Source organism: Muntiacus reevesi, chromosome 12 (genome assembly GCF_963930625.1).
Source record: "Muntiacus reevesi chromosome 12, mMunRee1.1, whole genome shotgun sequence".
In the NCBI taxonomy this organism is placed as follows: Eukaryota; Metazoa; Chordata; class Mammalia; order Artiodactyla; family Cervidae; genus Muntiacus; species Muntiacus reevesi.
This window is the reverse complement of record NC_089260.1, coordinates 47,302,303-47,322,803: the sequence shown is the minus strand read 5'-3', so window position 1 is coordinate 47,322,803 and position 20,501 is coordinate 47,302,303. Positions and strand designations below refer to the sequence as shown.

Below are 20,501 nucleotides of genomic sequence, written 5' to 3'. Positions count from 1 at the left end.
GCTCTCTGCGACCTCATGGACTGTAGCTGGCCAGGCTCCTCTGTCCATGGGATTTTCCAGACAAAAATACTGGAGTGGGTTGCCATTTCCTTCTCCAGGTGATTTTCCTGACCCAGAGATCGAACCTGCATCTTTTGTGTCTTCTGCACTGGCAGGTGGGTTCTTTACCACTAGCAGCACCTGGTTAGTTATTTACAATTGTGGCCAAAATCACAGGGTTCCAAACCAAGAGCAAGTCACTCCTTCCCATCTCACTCATTCAGTAGCCTGCATTTCTCCCCTCAGATTTTGCAATTTCTCTCCATCTCTTACCCCACTCCTTTGCTTTTGTGCCCTCTGGAATTCTCTTTGATCGTAAATAAAATTCCTACATTCTCCAGTCTCTTTAGAGAACTCCCTCTTCTCATATTCTTGCACCAGCAGAGACTGGACTCTTTCAAGGACACAGACTCTTTGGTGACTTTCTCTTCTCCTACTTTGTCAGCATCCTTCTGGGTACCATTGGTACTGCTCCGTTAACCTTCTAACTTCCAGGAAAAGCTCATCCTCCCTCCAGCATTGTGCCATTCCTGGTTGCTTACCTCTAACTCCTGGCTCCTCCCTGCTACTTCCTGTCTCAGGAACACATTCTCTCCCCACCTCTAATCTTGCCATCAGCCAAGGAAATTCAAGATGGCTTTATGGTGATTAACCTCACTCTCTCTTCCCTGCATCAGCCTCAATGATCTCCATTCCATCTCCTTCATTGCTACCCCTATAATCCTGTCACCAGCCACAAGTATTCTATTCCAGAACTCTTAACATCCAACAGCCTACACTTTATCAAAATGTGTTTCCTTCCAACTTGTTGCCCTCAGTCACACTAAACCTGTTTTCACTGTAAATCTCTTAATGCTCTGATTCTTCCATTTTGTCCCATCATTTAAAACAAAATTTTTCTTTTTATTGGAATATAGTTGCTTTACAAAGTTGTTGGTTTCTGCTGTACAGCAAAGTGAGTCAGTTAAACATATATCCACTTTTTAGATTCTCTTCCCATATAGGTCATTACAGAGTACTGAGTAGAGTGCCCTGTGCTGTATATACAGTTAGGTCCTTTGTTGTTGTTGTTTAATCGCTAAGTCATGTCCAACACTTTTTTGACCCCATAGACTGTAGCCCTCCAGGCTCCTCTGTCCATGAGATTTCCCAGGCAAGAATACTGGAGTGCGTTGCCATTTCCTTTTCCGTGGGATCTTCCTGACCCAGTGATTGAACCCGAGTCTCTTGCATCCCCTGCATTGGTAGGTGGATTCTTTACCACTGAGTCATCAGGGAAGCCCCACAGTAGGTCCTAGTTTATTTAGTTAATTAGTCATCTAGTTTATTTATAGTAGTGTGTATATGTATATAGGCTTCCCTGGTGGCTCAGCTGGTAAAGAATCCGCCTTCAATGAGAGAGACCTGGGTTCGATCCCTGGGTTGAGAAGATCCCCTGGAGAAGGGAAAGACTACCCAACTCCAGTATTCTGTCCTGGAGAATTCCATGGACTGTATAGTCCATGGGGTTGCAAAGAGTCAGACGTAACTGAGCGACTTCCCTGGTGGCTCAGAGGTTAAAGCATCTGCCTGCAATGTGGGAGACCCGGGTACAATCCCTGGGTCAGGAAGATCCCCTGGAGAAGGAAACGGCACCCCACTCCAGTATTCTTGCCTGGAGAATCCCATGGACGGAGGAGCCTGGTAGGCTACAGTCCACACGGTCGCACAGTCGGACACGACTGGGCGACTTCACTTTCACTTATATGTCATTCACTATGGAGAACAGTATGGAGGATCCTTAAAAAGCTAATAGAGTTACCATATGTCCAGCAATCCCATTCCTGGGCATATATCTGAAGAAACCATAATTTAAAAAAATAACATGCACCCCAATGTTCTCTCATTCTTCCTAGATCCTCCTCTAATCTAGACTATCCAGATTAGACCCCATGGATGAATACTTGAGCTAGCATCTCACTAGAAACCTTAACTTCCTTGTCACCTTGAGCTTTCTGTGATTCTAACCAACAAAACATCCATTCTGAATCAGTGCTACAGTCTTTCTTCTCTACAACAACCACTTTTATTGGTTCCTACCCCATTTTTTCTCTTGGCAACACTCTTTAACCCCTGTTTCTTTATTCTAAGTAGATAAGTTTTGCTTCTCAGTTCATCCAGAAAACTGGGCTATTAGTTATGATCTCCTGCCCTGTTTCCCTGGTGACTCAGATGGAAAGAATCCACCTGCAACACACAAGCCCTGGGTTTGATCCTTGAGTCAGGAAGATCCTCTGAAGAAGGAAATGACTACCCCTGCAGTATTCTTGCCTGGAGAATTCTGTGGACAGAGGAGCCGGGTGAGCTGCAGTCCACGGGGTCACAAGAGTCAGACATGACTGAGCCACTAGCACTACTACTACGATCTCTTTAACCTGTCGATTCTCTTCTCCACAATCTTAACTAGACCCACATTTACCTCTTTGGTCTTATAGGATAAGGTACTTTTCCCACCATTTAAAACTACTCCCTCACCTGTGCATTCTGTCTTTCATCATCAATTGCCTCCTTTGTGCTGGTCACAGTGCCTTCAGGCCACAGTTGGCCCCTCCCCACACCCCAAATCTCAGGCAGTCCCTGATTTAGCATCTTCTTTATCTCTGCCCTCTCCCCATTGTGAGTTCTGAGAGACACAGAGTAGTCGGCTCTGCTGCTGTGTTCTCACATCCTGTTCACTTCTCTGTCTTCTGCTCCTGACACTCTAATCCCACCCTTAGGGTTACCAGTGCAACTTCCATTGCCAAATCCGAAGGTAACTGATCAGTCCTTTTCTTGCAGGAGATCACTGTGGCACCAGGAACCACTGACATCCCTTATCTCAAAAGATTTTGTTTCTTATTTGATGATTAGGACTATCTTCCAGCAGTTCCACACCCACTGCTTAACTAATACTGTAAAAAACAAACAAACAAACAAAAAAACAACTCAAAGTATTCAAATCTATCCACTTGGTCATCAAAGACAGAAGACTTGGAATCACCCAAGAGTTCTTCCTCTTCCACCTACATCCCAACAAATGCAGAGTCCAGGTGGTTTTGCTTCTGAAATATTTTTTGGAATTCTCTTTTGATCCCACCACTCTGGTCCTGACTCAGGGTCCTCATTCTCTCACCTGGATTACTGCTGTAGTCTCCTCCTACACACCTCCACCCAGTTACATGTGGCTCCCTTGCTCACATCCTATGATTGTGCAGCATCGCCCATAAGATGAGGTCTGAGTTCCTAACTCTGAACAGCAGCTGCCCACAACCTGGCCCCTCGTCCTGCTTCTCCAGCACCTTTTCTTCCTACTCCCTAATCTGCACCAGTTCCCTGCGAACATACTGTGTTGCCTCTTGCGTGTTCCCCTCTGCCTTCAAGGTTCCAAGTCTCATCCTTTGTCCAACTGATGCAGCTCCTACAGAGTCTGGCTTTTGTCTGCCCATCTCCGCATCCACCTTCTAGGCATGGAGAAACTACTCTCCTCTCCTCACACAGTAAAACCCTCCCATGTGTACACTGATTACTTAGGTGAGCGATAGAGAAGTGTGATTGCTCCCCCTCCACCATTACACTAAGAAAGAAGCTCATGACTGGCAAATAAGAACTGTGCCATATCCATGTTGGCTTCCCCAATGTGAAAAACAGAACCTGAAACACTATTGTTGGCATTTAAGACATACCCTAAATACAGTTGCCATTCAGTTCAGTTGAGTATAAATGAATTAAGCAATGGAAAAGCACACTTACTTGTACTCGATGTTAGCTTCCTGCAGGAAGGTTAACAGGGTTTGGGAGCCATTGTGGGGAACGTGGACATCGGTGACTGTTCCCTGTGATATCTGGGAGACACCTCCGGGCTGCCACAGGTCCACCTGTAGTGCAGGAACCAACCTATAATTCACAGTCAATGTCGGTGGGGAAAGATCCATGTCACAGTGTCAAACACAACATCTTGTTGGCTTACAGCAATATCAAAGCCGTTTTAGATTCAGACTCAAGGCTTTCATCATCAGGGGCAGACTCTCAATTGATTCTGAATTTAGTGTCCAAATGATATCACATCCATATAGAATCTGATCATAATTTACAAGTAATAAATACCAATCTATTAGTCATAAGATAAAAATGAGATAAACTAGTTTTAAGTATGACTTTGATATTGTTTAAAATCATTTACTGCACTAATATTTGTATAATAGCAAGAAAGAAGAATACATAGATGACCCTTCATCCTACTAGAAAGCAGATTGTGGTCCCTTGACCACATTCACTATCTTTAAGTGGAGTGCTCTCCTAATGCTGCCTCCTCCCATGATGCAAGCTTGCTCACCGATTCAGATTCAGCTTTCCCATGCCAATAGAAACATTCCTTTCTCAGGGGGCAGTAGCGGGGGTACTTGTTAGCCAGGGCAGGGCTCCTTGTCACAGTTCTTAGAGAATCTTGTGTGTCTTTCATCATGTGTGCCTCTTCCCAGAATGAAAGCTCTATGAGGGCAAAGGATTTGTCCGCTTACTTACCAACCCATTCCAAGTGCCTGGCATAGTGCCTTGTGCATCTTAGCAACTCAGTCATTATTTGCTGCATAAATGCAGACCCTGCGGGGTAATTGACTACATGTTCATCACTCATTCAGTGTTTTGCAGAAAAGCAAAAGATCACTGTTTGGCTTACAGTAGAGTCTGTGGTACACTGTCTAGTGCTCCATGAATAGTAGGAGCTGCACATTCATTGAAAGAATGAATTGAACTCAGTTGGGATGGAGGAGAGCCTCAATTCTATACAAGCCAAGAGCTGCACTTTCAGTAAGGCACAGTTTGTCTTTACAGGTTATGTCCATGTCTTCTGTTTGGGACTCCCTCTTCCTGCATTTCTGGGCTTGATCTGTTGCAGGATCATGCAACCCTCACTCAGTTGTGTCTTTGCGACCCAAAGGACTGTAGCCCACCAGGCTCCTCCATCCATGAAATTCTCCAGGCAAGAATACTAGAGCAGGTTGCTATTTCCTTCTCTAGGGGATCTTCCCGACCCAGGGATTGAACCTGAGTCTCCTGTATTGCAGGCAGATTTTTTAGCATCTGAGCTACCAGGTAAGTCCCCTGAAACAGAGGCATTTATTTTGGGGACAAAAAGAGTTTACCTGTTTTCTTTCAGGCAGTTGACTCCTCCACTAACTTGCAAGGGTAAGTCTAATGCAGCTAATGTGCTAGTCCAACAAGCATAGGACGACAGAAGTGTGGGGCTGGGAGGGGTGCTGAGAGGTCATTTGATCCATCTGCCAGCCCTTGGGCAAGGATACGTCCAGGCCTGGACCAGACTGTCCCCAGTTGATGCATCTAAACCACATCTTTTATGTTTCCCAAAGACGAGAGTCGATGCTATCCTAATTTAACTCATATACACATTTAACCAGATTTTCAGTCATTTTCTTAATCCCTTACACTGAAGCACATTTTTTTTTTTTTCTTGTTCCATTCTTCAGGGGGGAATGACTGGTTTCTTGCTTTTGTGAGACAAAGTACCTTTCTGTCTTCCACTTTTCTTTGTATGTTAAGACTTTCTAATCCTTTAATCATCTTTGCCACTAAATCCATTACAGAGACAGATCTTCTATTAAGGTGTATCACCTAATACCTGTGGAGATGAGGAAATAGTTCTGTATTTAGAGGGTGGAGAGCCACAGGAACCTGAAATATCTGAATAACCACTCTGGTGATGAGTCTGTGAGTGCTGTTTTCTGGGGCATATGCTAAAATAAGAATCCTCATTCCACAGAAGAGTGTAGCTTCGCCATAGGAAAATTCCATGGAAGAAACATCCCCTACTGCCTGACCTGGTGAAGCCTTCCTAGGAAACGTCACCAGAAAGCAGTTGGTCTAAAAGAAACCAACAAAAAAGAATCTGAAAAAATCAGGAAGTATATTTTGTTTTGGTAAACTAAAATGAATTACCAGATTTTTCTCCAGTAATGTTTTAGGGAAAGGGTACTTGGTTAAGTTACATGGATATTTCAGTCTTGGGTGGTAGGCTGATGCCTACAGTGAGATACAGGAGACTCCTATGTCTAAGTTATAGTAATAGTTCTGTAATACTCACAAGAGATTTGTAAAGTGCCACCCACTTTATAGGTAGTTCTAATCTTTTCTATAAGACCTTGGGAAATGAGTTAATTGTAGATACATTTCATGAACAAGATGACTTAGGTTCAGAGAGGCAAAGTCCTTTCCTAAGGATACAGGGCTACCGAATGGTATTATAGAATGTGCTTAATTCCAGTACCCATCATTTACTGACTGGGTAAGTATCTCCAGGATTTCCTGTGAATATCCCAGAACTAGAAACAACTTCCAATTTCCTGCCTTAGTGTTCAGAGGGTCTGCTTGGCGGCTTTCACATCCTGGTCTTTCCCATTAAGGGCTTTTTGCCCTATGAATTCTATATGCTGGTATTTCAAAGTTCTAATCAGTCCACTGTGGGTAGGTTACCATCAGTCATTTCCTTAGAGCCGGAGCCCATCTGGATGAAGTGATGAACTGACTCTGAGCCGAAAAGCTGGGTGACCATGGATAGTGACCACAACATAGAATCAGCAGCCTGGTCAGGATGGCCTAAGGCTGTTTGCAGACCAGCTGTCTCAGGTCTTTACTGCCAAGGCCAACTGATATCCAAGGAAAGGATGCTCCTCTGCAGAGTTTCTCACCTTGGAACTGGGTGGTTGTTTCCATACATTCCTTTTCTTCTATGACCACCAGTCACAGCCAGATCTGTTTAAGATGTGGAGGAAGTCTAATGTAAAAGTTCACAGAAAGGACTTGGGAATCCAACGACTCTAGGCTGGAATGCTAGCTCTGGCAGCGTGGGCTGTGTGACTTTGGATGAGGTTTTAACATTTCTGGGGGGCTTCCCTCATAGCTCAGTTGGTAAAAATCTGCCTGCAATGCAGGAGGCCCCAGTTCGATTCCTGGGTTGGGAAGATCTGTTGGAGAAGGGAAAAACTACCCACTCCAGGATTCTTGGGCTTCCCTTGTGGCTCAGCTGGTAAAGAATCCACTTGCAATGCAGGAGATCTGGGTTTAATCCCTGGGTTGGGAAGATCCCCTGGGGAAGGGAAAGGCTTACCCACTCCAGTATTCTGGCCTGCAAAATTCCATGGACTATACAGTCCATGGGGTTGCAAAGAGTTGGACACTACTGAGCGACTTTCACTTTCACTTAACATTTCTGAGTCTTAGTTTCCTCATCCAGACTGTGAAGATAATTTTAAAACCTACTCATAGGTTTTTTTTTTTTTTTGTAAGATTAACTGGAATAATAACTGGAATTAACTGGAATAATAGAACTAAAACACATAGCAGAGAGCCTGACATAGTGACAGCTTGAAAACACTTAACTATTTGTTGTTGCTATTGTTACCTGAAAAGTACCTGGGTGGTCAACATGGTGGAGTAAGAGACCTTGCTTCACACAAGGGCACAGCAAAATTACAACAATTTACAGGGCAGCTATCAATGAAAATGACAGGAAATGCAGGAAAGTGTTTCACAACGAAAGGTATATAAGGAAGGAACCACAGTGAGACAGTAGGCTGAATGGAGATGCAGTATAGTCAAGACCACACCCCTGGGTAGGTGACCCACAAGCAGGAGGATAATCACAACTGCAGGAGTTCTTCCCAAGGAGCAAGGGATCGGAACCTCACTTTGGGCTCCTGCAAAGGAAACTGAGCCTCCAGGATGTCTGGCTTTGAAGGCCAGCATAATGGGGACTTTCCCTGGGGATGCAGATACTGGTGGCAGGCGTTTTGAGGACCTCATGGCACCATGAGGACACGGCTGCTAGCAGACTTCATTTTGTAGTCTTCCCTCTAGTTTATTAGTGCAGGGTGCTCACCTGCCCACCATGTAAGCAGCCTAGTGAGCTGAGGCAGAGCTATAGCCTTGAGAGCAAATGCTTTAAAAAAGGAACAATTAGAGAATAAAAAAGAACAGAAAATTATAATCCAATAGAACCACTAGAAAAAAGTTGAGAAAATTTCCCAGAATGTGGAGCAAAATTGTAAAAAGATGGAAAACAGAGAAAATACAGGAAAACAAATCATAGGCCCAACATCTGGTGAATTAAGAGTCATAAAGACAGATTAGAGAAGGGAGAACTCAGATCAATATATAAGGATTTTTAGAATATCAGGAATAAAGACAAGATCCTAAAAGTTTTTAGACAGTGTATGCTAATGACCCTGCCCCCGATGCTAGGAGACCTGGGTTTGACCTTGGGATGCGAGAGCCTCTGGAGAAGGAAGTGGCTACCCACTAAAATATTGGAAGAAAAGTTATGACCAACCTAGACAGACTATTAAAAAGCAGAGACATTACTTTGCTAACAAAGGTCCATCTAGTCAAAGTTATGGTTTATCCAGTAGCCATGTATGGATGTGAAAGTTGGACCATAAAGAAAGCTGAGCACCAAAGAATTGATGCTTTTGAACTGTGGTGGTGGAGAAGACTCTTGAGAGTACCTTGGACTGCAAGGAGATCCAACCAGTCCATCCTAAAGGAGATCAGTCCTGAATATTCATTGGAAGGACTGATGCTGAAGTTCTAATACTTTGGCCACCTGATGTGAAGAACTAACTCATTGGAAAAGACCCTGATGCTGGGGAAGATTGAAGGCAGGAGAAGTGGACGACAGAGGATGATGGTTGGATGGTATCACCAACTTGATGGACATGAGTTTGAGCAAGATCCAGGAGTTGGTGATGGACAGGGAAGCCTGGCGTGCTGCAGTCCAGCACGCATGGGTTGCAAAAAATTGGATATGACTGAGCGACTAAACTGAAAGTATTCCTGCCTGGAGAATTCCAAGGACAGAGGAGCCTGGCAGGCTACAGTCCAGGGGGTCGCAAAGAGTTAGACACAACTGAGAAACTAACACTTTCACACTAATGACTAACTAGTCATGGGATTTACTTTTCCAGCAATACAGAGAGCTAGAAAATCTTAACACTCTTCTGCTGCAAGATAGCTAGAAAAAGCTGAATAAAATATAGCTACCATTCCTTTAAAAGTAGAGTGGAGCTCCCCCAAATGTAAAGCGAAATTCCCAGGAGCCTAAAACAAAGAAGAAAATGCCATTTAGAGCTGTGTGCACTTGAGCCGTGATGGTATCAGAATTGTGGGAATATGTCACAACCACAATGGAAATCAGCCTGAGATCTGGGGTCCAAAATTCAGAGTTGGAACCAAGCTTCTAGTATAAAACTAGACCTTCAAAGGGCAATAGCCTCAGTTAAAGAGTAGGAATTAACAATTACACACCAGTTAGATTTGATAAGGAGGCACTTTGTAGTAACAAATGCAGGACCTCTCCAGACAAAGATGTACACTCAAGCCAGGCCATGCAGAATTCTTTCATCTGAAACTTTGCTGAAGAAGAGTTCATGAGAAAAAATATATAGAACACACGATCAAGGTATCGACTCTAAGTAAAAGCCAACATATCCAACTCATAGCTAGCATGTTCAACTTGAGATCTTCATAGGGTCTAGAAGACTGGCTAGACAAAGTTCCTGAGAAAGAAAGGAAATGAAAGATACTTTGATGGGGTTATCAATTCCACATAGATAGAATATTTCAGACACTTGGGAAAGGTAAAGGAGTTCCAAGGGAAGTACAATGTCTGCAAGGCAGAAAAACACAGAAAAAGTATACGAATACTAAAGGATAAAAGCTAGTATAACTATATTAATAGCAAAACACTTAGGGCAAAACCATTTTTGGGGGATAATGTATTAATATATATACATATCACCATATATAATGTAGAAATATAAAAATATCTTTATACATATGTATGTACATATGTACATCCATACATACTAATAAAATTCTCAGTTTACTGGGAAGATATAAATGCTACTAATCTGAATGCATTCAATTAAATGGCATCAAAATATGTATTGCAAAAATGGATATCATAAGGATTTTAAATTAAAAATCTTCTACCTCAGTAACCAAAAGATCAGACTTGTTTCCCAAGCATACTTAGAATTTTTATGAAAATTAAAGCAATACCAGGCTATAAAACAAGTTTCAACAAATGTCAGAGAATTCATGTCAAACAAATGTTCTCTGATTACAGTGTAATTAAATTTAGAAATCAGTGACAAAAATATATCTACATTTAGAAATTGAGAAAACAGACTTTAAATAACTTGTGGGTTAAGAAAGACACTGTAGTAAAGTTGCAACTAAATCAAAACTAAATAGAACATTTCTAAGAAATTTATCACCTTAAATGATCCTGTTGCAGAAGAATAAAGATGAGAAATTGATGAGTCTTATGTCTAAATCAAAACTTAAAAAAAGAACAATAGTATAAGCCACAAAAGAATAGAATACAGGGCATTTGGGAAAAAAGAGGATACATTAGTGAAAAGGAAAAAAAAAAAGTAATGGTGAGGTTCACCAAAACCAAAGTTGGTCTTTGAAACATATTTAAAATATAAAACTTGTTAGCACAATTGCTTAAGAGCAAAAGAATGAAGGTTCAAGTGACCAATATATAGTGATGAGACAGTCATAACCTGAGAAAAAGAATGATAAGCCAATTTTACTTATAAACATAGGTGCCAACCCTAGAAATGTATGTTAGTAAACTATAGAAAAAGGTATTAATGTCATTACTGAATGCAATTAGTTTATCGTTAGTGTATTTCATTTTATCGATAGTAATATATTAAAGAAACTATATGATCATATCAATACACTCAGAAAGGTAACTTTTTAAAGTTCTATGTCTATTAATTATAAAATATATATATATAGAAATTAATACTGAAAAGCATACTTCCTTAGCCTATTAAATACTATCTACCAAAAATATTCAGCAGGCATTTGCATACAGGAGTAGCATTAGAAGCATTTATTTTAAAGTCAGAAACAAACTAAATGTACTTTAATGCCAGTTCCACAGATTCTCATTCTGAGGGTCATGGCCAGCAGAGGAATAAAGAAAAAAAAAAGGCTAAGAGCTAGAAGGGAAGAAGTAAGACTGTCATTATTTACAAATCACTGTGTACAGAGAAGGCAAGGGAGTCAACACAGGTAAACCATGAAAATTCAATGATCAGCAGCATTTAGAGATATAATGTCAAAGTAAATATATACACATACACTACTGTAAGACCAGACACTATAAAACTCTTAGAGGAAAACATAGACAGAACACACTGATGTAAATCCCAGTAAGATCTTTTTTGACCCACCTCCTAGAGAAATGAAAATAAAAACAAACAAATGGGACCTAGTTAAACTTAAAAGCTTTTGTGCAGCAAAGGAAACCATAAACAAGACAAAAAGACAACCCTTGGAATGGGAGAAAATACTTGCAAACGAAGCAACTGACAAGGGATTAATCTACAAAATACACAAATAGCTCATGCAGCTCAATAACAAAAAACCAAACAAACCAATGAAAAAAATGGATGGAAGACCTAAACAGACACTTCTCCAAAGACGACATACACATGTCAACAAATACATGAAAAGATGCTCAACGTGTCTAATTATCACAGAAATACAAATCAGAACTACAATCAGGTATTACCTCACACCAGTCAGGATGGCCATCATCAAAAAATCTCCAAACAATAAATGCTGGAGAGGATGTGGAGAAAAAGGAACCCTTCTCTACATTGTTGGTGGGAATGTAAATTGGTACAGTCACTGTGGAGAACAGTATGGAGGTTCCTCAAGAAAACTAAACATAAAACTACCATATGACTCAGTAATCCCACTCCTGGGCATATTCTCAGAGAAAACCATAATTCAAATAGATACATGCACCCCAGTGTTCATTGCAGCACTATTTACAATAGCCAGGACATGGAAGCAACCTAAATGTCCATCAGCAGAAGAATGGGTAAAGAAGATGTGGTGTATATACATATAGATATATGTACACACACATAATGGAATATGACTCAGTCATAAAAAGGAATAAAATAGTGCCATTTGCAGAAATGTGGATAGACCTAGAGAGTGTCATACAGAGTGAAGTATGTCAGAAAGAGAAAAACAAATATCATATAATATCGCATATATGTGAAATCTAGAAAAATGGTACAGATGAATTTATCTGCAAAGCAGAAATTGAGACACATGTGGAGAACAAACTTATGGATACCAAGGATGGAAGTGGGGGGTGGGATGAACTGGAAGGTTGGGATTAACATATGTACACTACTATAGATAAGTAATGAGAACCTACTGTATAGCACAGGGAACTCTACTCAATGCTCTATGGTGACCTAAATGAGAAAGAAATCTAAAATGGGGAGGAGTATATGTATATGGATAACTGATTCACTTTGCTTTACAGCAAAAACTACCAACATTGTAAAGCTATATATTCCAATAAAAAATTTAAAAATGTGTATTTGATGGGCCTTGAACTATCTCCATAAAATAGCATTAAGTGAAAAAGTGGGTTATTAGAATAGTAGGTTTAGGTGATGTCACCAAAATAGTGACATAGGAGACCTCAGCCTCCATCTTCCAACAAAAATCAACAATTAGCCAGATATCCATAAATAAAAACAGCTCTGAATGAGCTCTGGAGTCTACTCAAGAAGTTTCAGCAACACAGTGGAACAACAACAAAAAAACGGGAATAACTGCACAAGAAGACAAGAAAGTCAGCTTCATTTTGCCTGCATCATCGCAGCCAAAAACCAGCACTGCTCAGTATCAAGAGGGAATATCCCAGCAAGACAAAATTCTCCTCCTCTTTATCATCTGAGACCCTTTAAAGGGAAACTGAGCTGTATTTACCACTGAAGAAGGAACCAATGGCCAACACATCTGCCACAGGCCTCCTGCAGATTTCACTGGCTTTTGCCCACAGGTTTTCAAACATACTAATGCCAGCTGAGTCCCTCTTGCTCCCCTTCCCCCACTCCCCCCTCCAACATTGGCAGAGCCTAGTGCACCTCCAACTGCACTAGCAGCCAGCTCAGGCCCCTGCGACGGTGCAAATACATGCATTTGACCTGCTTTAACTCCTGTGGCTGACCCCCACCATTGTGCATGTACTTGGGGCTGCACCCCCAGCTGGGCACCTGCATGTGACTGAACTGAGGCTCAATACCAGACTGCAGTGCGCACACCTTGAGGGAGATGGGACAGCTACAGGAGAGCATGCTGACAGCCACAAGCAAACCCCTGTGGCTGCTTGTGGGCCCAGGTTAGGTCCTGTCTTCTGTCACTGGCCTGCACCATGATGCTCATCTGGAGTTAACGTCTTCAGCTGCACACCTGCCTGGCCCAGCCCTGCCACCAGCCTCACTATAGTACATGCACCTGGGGGAGATGGTGTCGTGATGGGAGGGCATCCCAACCCCCAGGGCTCCTATCGTCACCAGAAAGTTCACTGTTAACCCTGATCCTTGCTGTGTGCTTTGGCCGCTGTTACTACAAGTGCATCTGCATTGAGCTCCTGCCACCACACAGGTTGGACCTTTGCCTTCCCTGGTAGCTTAGATGGTAAAGAATTTACCTGCCAGTGCAGGAGACATGGGTTCCAACCCTGGGTTGGGAAGATTCCCTGGAGAAGGCAGTGGCGACCCACTCCAGTAATCTCTCCTGGGAAGTCCCAGAGACAGAGGATCCTGGCAGGCTAGTGTCCATGGGGTCACCAGGAGTCAGACATGATTGATCATAGGCACGCACGCATGCATGCACACTACAGAGGCACCTGCAGCTGGCCTCTAGAGTTGAATTTGTACATGCCACTGACTCTGGTGACCTAAAATTTGTATGGGACCACAAAACACTTCAAATAGTCAAAGCAATCCTGAGAAAGAGGAACAAAGCTGAAGGTATCACACTTTCTGATTTCAAACTATATTATAAAGGGATAATAATAAAATAGTATGAAATTGGCATAAAACAGACAGATTAATGAAATAGAAGAGAGCCTTGCAATAAACGTATGCATATATGGTCAATTAATTTACAACAGAGTAGCCAAAAATATACAATGGGAAAAGGACAGTCTCTTCAAACAAATGGTGCTGGAAAACTGGACAGCCACATGCAAAAGAATGAACTTGACCATTATCTTATACACGAAATTCAACTCAAAATGGATTAAAGACTTGAACACAAGACCTGAATGCCCTGTCAGGGAATAGATCATTGAAGATCATGTCGTCCCTAACATTCCTAATATTCCCTAACAGTATCAGGCAGCATTAGCCTACATCTTTTCTTGTAATGCCTCTGCCTTATCCAGAGCCTGTCAAAAAGATGTATCAGATTCTTAAGTAGTACATGCTTTGAAAAATACATTGTTAAACAGCTATTGACTACTATGTCCCTTTGCACTGTCTGGTAAGAGACCATTATATTACTGCCTTTGAGACTTTAGAAAGTATCAGACTTACTAGCCTCATGGATTGCTTGACTAAATGAAGACTCTTGGGACAGACACCAGAAATCCTAATTTCAAAGGTTCCAGGAGAATCTGACTTTTTAACAAGTGCACTAGGCAATTCTGAAATAGTTGTTCTGAGGACCATGTTTTATGAACGTCCCATGTGAGGACTGTTCTTTCAAGTAGGTGTTAATGACAACACCAGATTTAACTATAGTTTTGAAGACTCTGAAATTTTCTGTTTACTTTGTACATCAAGAAATCCTTAGTAGCCCTTCATCAGCTACTCATTTTCAGTGACTCTTGGAGAAAGCTTGTGTCTGGCACCAGTTTTAGAGGGAAAGTCATTTGTTTGGCAACAGAAAAGGATATGCATAGAGATGTGCAGGCAGGGATAGGAACCAAGTCCATTCTCAATTTTTCCTGAGTCAAATCTACAGATTCTATGCATTTTCAGAAAACATTCAAATTCAGGTATAGTCTGTTTTTGTACGATGTGTGTTTCCATAATTCAAAATAGCTTCAACATGACTGGAAATTTCTATAATGGACTGAAAGTTGTGAAATTGTTAGTTGCTCAGTCATGTCCAACTCTTGGTGACCCCATGGACTGTAGCCCACCAGGCTTCTCTGCCTATGGATTTCTCCAGGCAAGAATACTGGGGTGGGTTGCCATTTCCTTCTCTAGGAAATCCCCCAACCCTGTGGGGACCCGAGTCTCTCACATGGCAGACAGATTGTTTACCACCTGAGCCACCAGGGAAGGGTGGTTTATAAATGGTTAACACTTATTTCTTATAGTTTTGGAAGCTGGGAAGTCCAAGATCAAGATGCCAGCAGATTAGATGTCTGGTGAGACCCTGCTTCCTGGTTCATAGATTTACTCGTATATTCTCATGTGATGGAAGGGGCAGGTAAGTGTTCTGGGCAAGGTCGTGAGTACCATGCATGAGGGCTTCACCTTCATCTTCCCCAAAGCCCTATCTTCTAATACCATCAGACTGTTGATCAATTTCAACATATGAATCTGGAGGGGACACAAACATTCAGTCAATAGCTGTAATCCTGGGTAATGTAAAAATAAAACTGAATTTGCATTTGTTCCTATATGATTTTCCCAGTGTGTTAATGTTTCACACTGACAAGTAATAGGAGCTGGACATAAACGGTACTCTGCAGAGGAACACAGCAAGGCTCAGAGGAATTCAGGACATTTCAAAATCCCATTCTCCCTGTGTTCTCACTCTTGGCTTAAGTCGATCACTGTTTCACCTTGAAAGTCCCCTTTGCTTGGTTTTTTCTGATCCTTCTGAATGTTGTCCTTGTCACTGTGAAGCTCAGTGGACTCCTGTCACCCCTTTCCATCCAGCCACTCTTATTTCCTGCAATAAATACCTATATTTACTGTCCCTGTGTCAACTATAGTATTTATTCATTAGGAATTTAACATACCTTTTAAATCGCACTAGTATTTTATTGTTTTGTTGTTTTTGTTGTTATTCTGTGTACAAACTTGCATAGGTTTGAGTGGTCAATAATCTAATTTTCTCAAAAGCCCTGTTATTTTTAGTGTATAATTTTGTATAATGCAAGGTTTTCTGGAATGTAAATATTGTATTCTAGCAAAAACACCTGTGTGTGTGTGTGTGTGTGTGTGTGTGTGTGTGTGTGTTAGTCACTCAGTCATGTCTTACTCTTTGCATCCCATAGACTGTAGCCCGCCAGGCTCCTCCATCCATGGGATTCTCCAGACAAGGATACTGGAGTGGGTTGCCATTTCCTTCTCCAAAAGCGCCTATACTCTTAAACAAAATAGAAACGATCATCTATCTATGTGCTGTTTGAAATCATTTATGTCTTTGATCATCTCTGTGAAGAAGAATACTGAAGAATGGGCAGGTTTTTGCTCTGAGTTTGGAATCACTAAGCATTGCTTTTCTGCACCACGCCATGGGGTTTGGTTTATGGATCTCAACTCCTTACAGTGGCAGATACACAAATCTTCTTTTAACCCACCTTCAGAGTGTATGCCTGTCAGCTGAATGTGCTGCGCAATTTCTGTTTGACAAATACACAGTTAAAGATCCAAAAACCAAACCATGTACTCTATACAAAAACAAGGATGGAAAGAAAGAGGTGGGTTTCCTTGGGGGAATCTTGAAACTGAAATACCCAGTAAGGGCCTGGGGCTTCTTGTGGCATAATGTATGATGTAGGGCTTCCCTGGTGGCTCAGACAATAAAGAATCTGTCTGCAATGTAGAAGACCCAGGTTTGATCCCTGGATCAGGAAGATTCCTTGCAGAAGGGAATGGCAACCCACTTCAGTATTCTTGCCTGGAGAATTCCTTCTTGTGGCATAATGTGTGATAAGAATGACAAATTTTACTCTACTATTTTTTAGACTGTCTTCACCATTTTTAAGTGCACGCAGTTTAGTAGGGTTTAGTACAGTCATACTGGGAACAGGTCTGCAGAACGTCATTTCTACCCATTAAACTATAACTTCCCTTTCCCCTCTCTTCACCATTATTTTTTAAAATTCCTGACCATTTGCCAATTGGGCAGGTGGTAACTGTGGATATCTAAAATTGCCTGTAGCTTGCTGAGTCATAAAAAATTCAAAGAACCAAGGGCATTAACTTCAACCAGGTTTGAAATAAATCCAGGAAAAGAGAGAAATAACTTCTAATCCCAAGAGTAGAAATGGGGGTCAGGATGTATCAATTCTTAATTCACAGCAAGGAGCCCTTTGATCAGTATTAAGCTGGCCTGAGGACTTTCATGGCAACTCAGGAGCCTCCACGGCTGCTCTCTGTCTGCTTGGCAGCCCTGTGGCTCTGCAAACAGAGTATAGACTAGGAGTGGGGAGCTTTGGCAGCAGCTTGCCCCCTAAATGACCATGAATAAGTCATGAAATCTAACAGGCTCTTCAAAGATCAAGCACCCAAAACAGATGTCCTTTATTCTCGAGGAGTTTACTCTTTGAGAATAATCTCAGTGAGAAATCCTTGAGGGGTATTTAGATGACCTTCTTGAGACATCATGCTGCTTTATGCTTTGCTAAGTGTCTAATCTGTATCATTATATCAAGACGTCAAATCTGTCTTGTGTTCTTTGATGTGGAGTGCAAACATAATTCCCTGCTCTGTCATGAGTATCTCTGATATGGAACTTAAAACTTTCTTCCACCAACCTCCAACATCCGCTGGACCCAAGCAGAGCCTACTGTTAACTTCTCCCCTTTACTTTCCATTTAATGATATAAATGGACCTCTTCATCCTAGAAGCTATTTGCAAATACTTTAGAACCAGTTTTCTAACCATCCTACTGGAATGGGTAGCCATTCCCTTCTCCAGATCTTCCTGACCCAGGGATTGAACCCACGTTTCCTGCATTGCAGGCAAATTCTTTACCGCCTGAGCTACTAGGGAAGCCCTAGCCATGAAAGATGCTGCTAAATTATTTTAAAGGCTAGTCAACTGATATTTAATCAGCAAGATAGACTGCTGCCTATGTACTTAAATCCCATGTTTTTGGGAAAATAACTAGTTGTTTAATGACCATAGAATGTAATTTTTACAATCGTGATACTGTATAATTATAAAACACTGGGCCATGTCTAAGTGATTTTTCTTTTAAATGTGTAGCTCTTTCCAAAAAGCGGTTGGTTGGAATGATATATGTATTTCAGGATGATAGACGCATCATGTAGAAAAAAATCAGCTGATTTAAAACGGGGCTCATTTTTTTTTCCATGAAACTCACTACTCCTCTCATATTTTTCTTTGAGTTGAGAGGTTTATTGTCCACATTATAAGGCATCCAAACCACTCAAACTTTAAATCTAAAATGTCACCTTTAACGCCTCTTCCCAGTCTATCAGTCCCCAGGTGGATTGTCTCTTTGAAATGTCCCTCAGATTCACTCCTACTGTTTGTGTCTTTACCTTCAACATTACCCTCCTGGTTGGTTTTATTATGCAGCTGACCAACAAATTTGGTCTAGTCTTTCCCTTCACCTATCTGTTTCCTTCCATAGTTGTCTTTATTAAATGTAGGCACCTACTGACAAATCCCTAATGTCATCTACTGCATAGAAGATCAGGTCCAAATCCCTTGGCAGCACATCCGAGGCTCCCGGTCATGCACCTGTTCAGCATCACCTTCCCCTGGTCACCAGGCAGACTTGTCATTCTTGGCCTCCATCTCCTGGCAAATGCGGTTTCCTTTGCTGGGAGGTCCTACCTGCTTCCTCACTATTTCTCTTCTACTCCCAAACATGGCAAGTGTGAGATAGATCCAGGCTTTGTGGGGAACCTGAGCCTTATACAATCCGGGGAGCCCAATGTAAGAAAAAGGATACACTAAAGCAACTATATTGTAATAATTTTTTTTTAATGATGAAGAAGAAAATGGCAACTCACTCCAGTATTCTTGCTGGGAAATCTCTTGGACAGAGAAGCCTGGTGGGGTACAGTCCATGGGGTCGAGAAGAGCTGGACACAACTTAACTACTAAACAAGAACAACAATGGCAGTCCTAGTCTATATGTGAGAATATGAAGTTGTAAGGAATTGGGAGTTGGGGCTAAAACAAAAATCCTATTGCTTACAACTGTGACTATCTATTTGGGAAAAAAACAAAATAAGCTACAGGCATATATATAAACTAAAATTTTTTTAATGAAAAAAGAAAAAGAATTATGCCTTCTCGTGTGTGTGTGTGTGTGTGTGTGTGTGTGTATGTGCTCAGTCACTCAGTTATGTCAACTCTTTTACAACCCCATGGACTGTAGCCTGCGAGGCTCCTCTGTCCATGGGATTCTCCAGGCAAGAACACTGGAGTGGCCTGACATGCCGTCCTTCAGGGGATCTTCCCATCTCAGGGACTGAACCCGTATCTCTTGCGTCTCCTGCATTGGCAGGCCGGTTCTTTACCACTAGTGTCACCTGGGAAGCCTGCATGCTCATATTTTTGTATAATTATGAAAATAGGGGCAGGCATTGGGAGGGTCCCAGACAGTTGAGGAAGTTTGAGCTTATGCTTGGTTAGCTTCTTGGTAAATCTGCCTCTGAGCTATTGCTCAATGACTCTTATTGAACTGTTGCTTGTTAAATTTTCTCAGTCTAGTAGAGTGATGAGGATAGTGTGTGCTCAATACAGATTTATTGAATTAAAGAATAAAATTCTACTCTCGCCCAAGTTTGGGCCTGTCTTCCAGAATTTTATCAGACAGTTAAATGTTGTTTCTTCCTTTTTTCCAGGGTGCTTTGTAGACACATTTAATATGGCACTTTGAACAGTAAGTAGCAGTAGTGTGTTTTTGTTTCTTGTGGATCGGGAACCTTATAATAAACCAGTAAATCCCTAAACCTTATAGTACACCTGAAACAGCTTGAATAACTTGTGACTGTCACTCCCAGAGTTCCTGATTCAGTTGAGCTGGATGGGGGTGGGGGATTTACATTTTTGACAAGTTCCTGGGTGGTGCTGGTGGCCAAGTTCTACAGGAATTACACCCCATTCACTCTAAGCACATTCTGAGCTCATACTAGGTGCTTGAATATATATTAAACTGAAAAAGAATTAAGCATCTTATAAAGTTTTATCTTTTTATACTTTTAGCAAGTAAAAATTATGGAGTCTTACACATAGTCTTTAAAAATTGAATTCTCTACTAATAATTAATGTAACTAACAATATTTATTGAGTAACTATATATTACTTTGCAAATTAATAATCCTTGTTCTATTTTTAGGTCATGTTTTTAAAGGAAGGAAAATAAAAAGAATTTTAAAGGTTCAGACTGTTTCCTGTATATTTGCTATAGTACTTGGGACTTTCCTGGTGCCTCAGATGGTAAAGAATCTGCCTGCAATGCGGGAGACCTGGGTTTGATCCCTGAGTCCAAAAGATCCCCTGGAGAAGGGCATGACAACCCATTCCAGCATTCTTGCCTGGAGAATCTCATGGACAGAGGAGCCTGGTGGGCTACCAGCCTGGTGGGG

At 41.5% G+C, this 20,501-nt stretch overlaps 1 protein-coding gene across 1 annotated transcript in view; it reads right to left on the bottom strand.

The window, feature by feature from the left end:
- CPA6 (carboxypeptidase A6) overlaps positions 1-20,501 on the bottom strand; it is a 273,139-nt gene that overhangs the window by 81,066 nt on the left and 171,572 nt on the right. Inside the window, exon 5 of the mRNA XM_065902593.1 lies at positions 3,808-3,932. Coding sequence (XP_065758665.1) covers positions 3,808-3,932 — 125 coding nt within the window. The remainder of the gene's footprint in view (positions 1-3,807; positions 3,933-20,501) is intronic.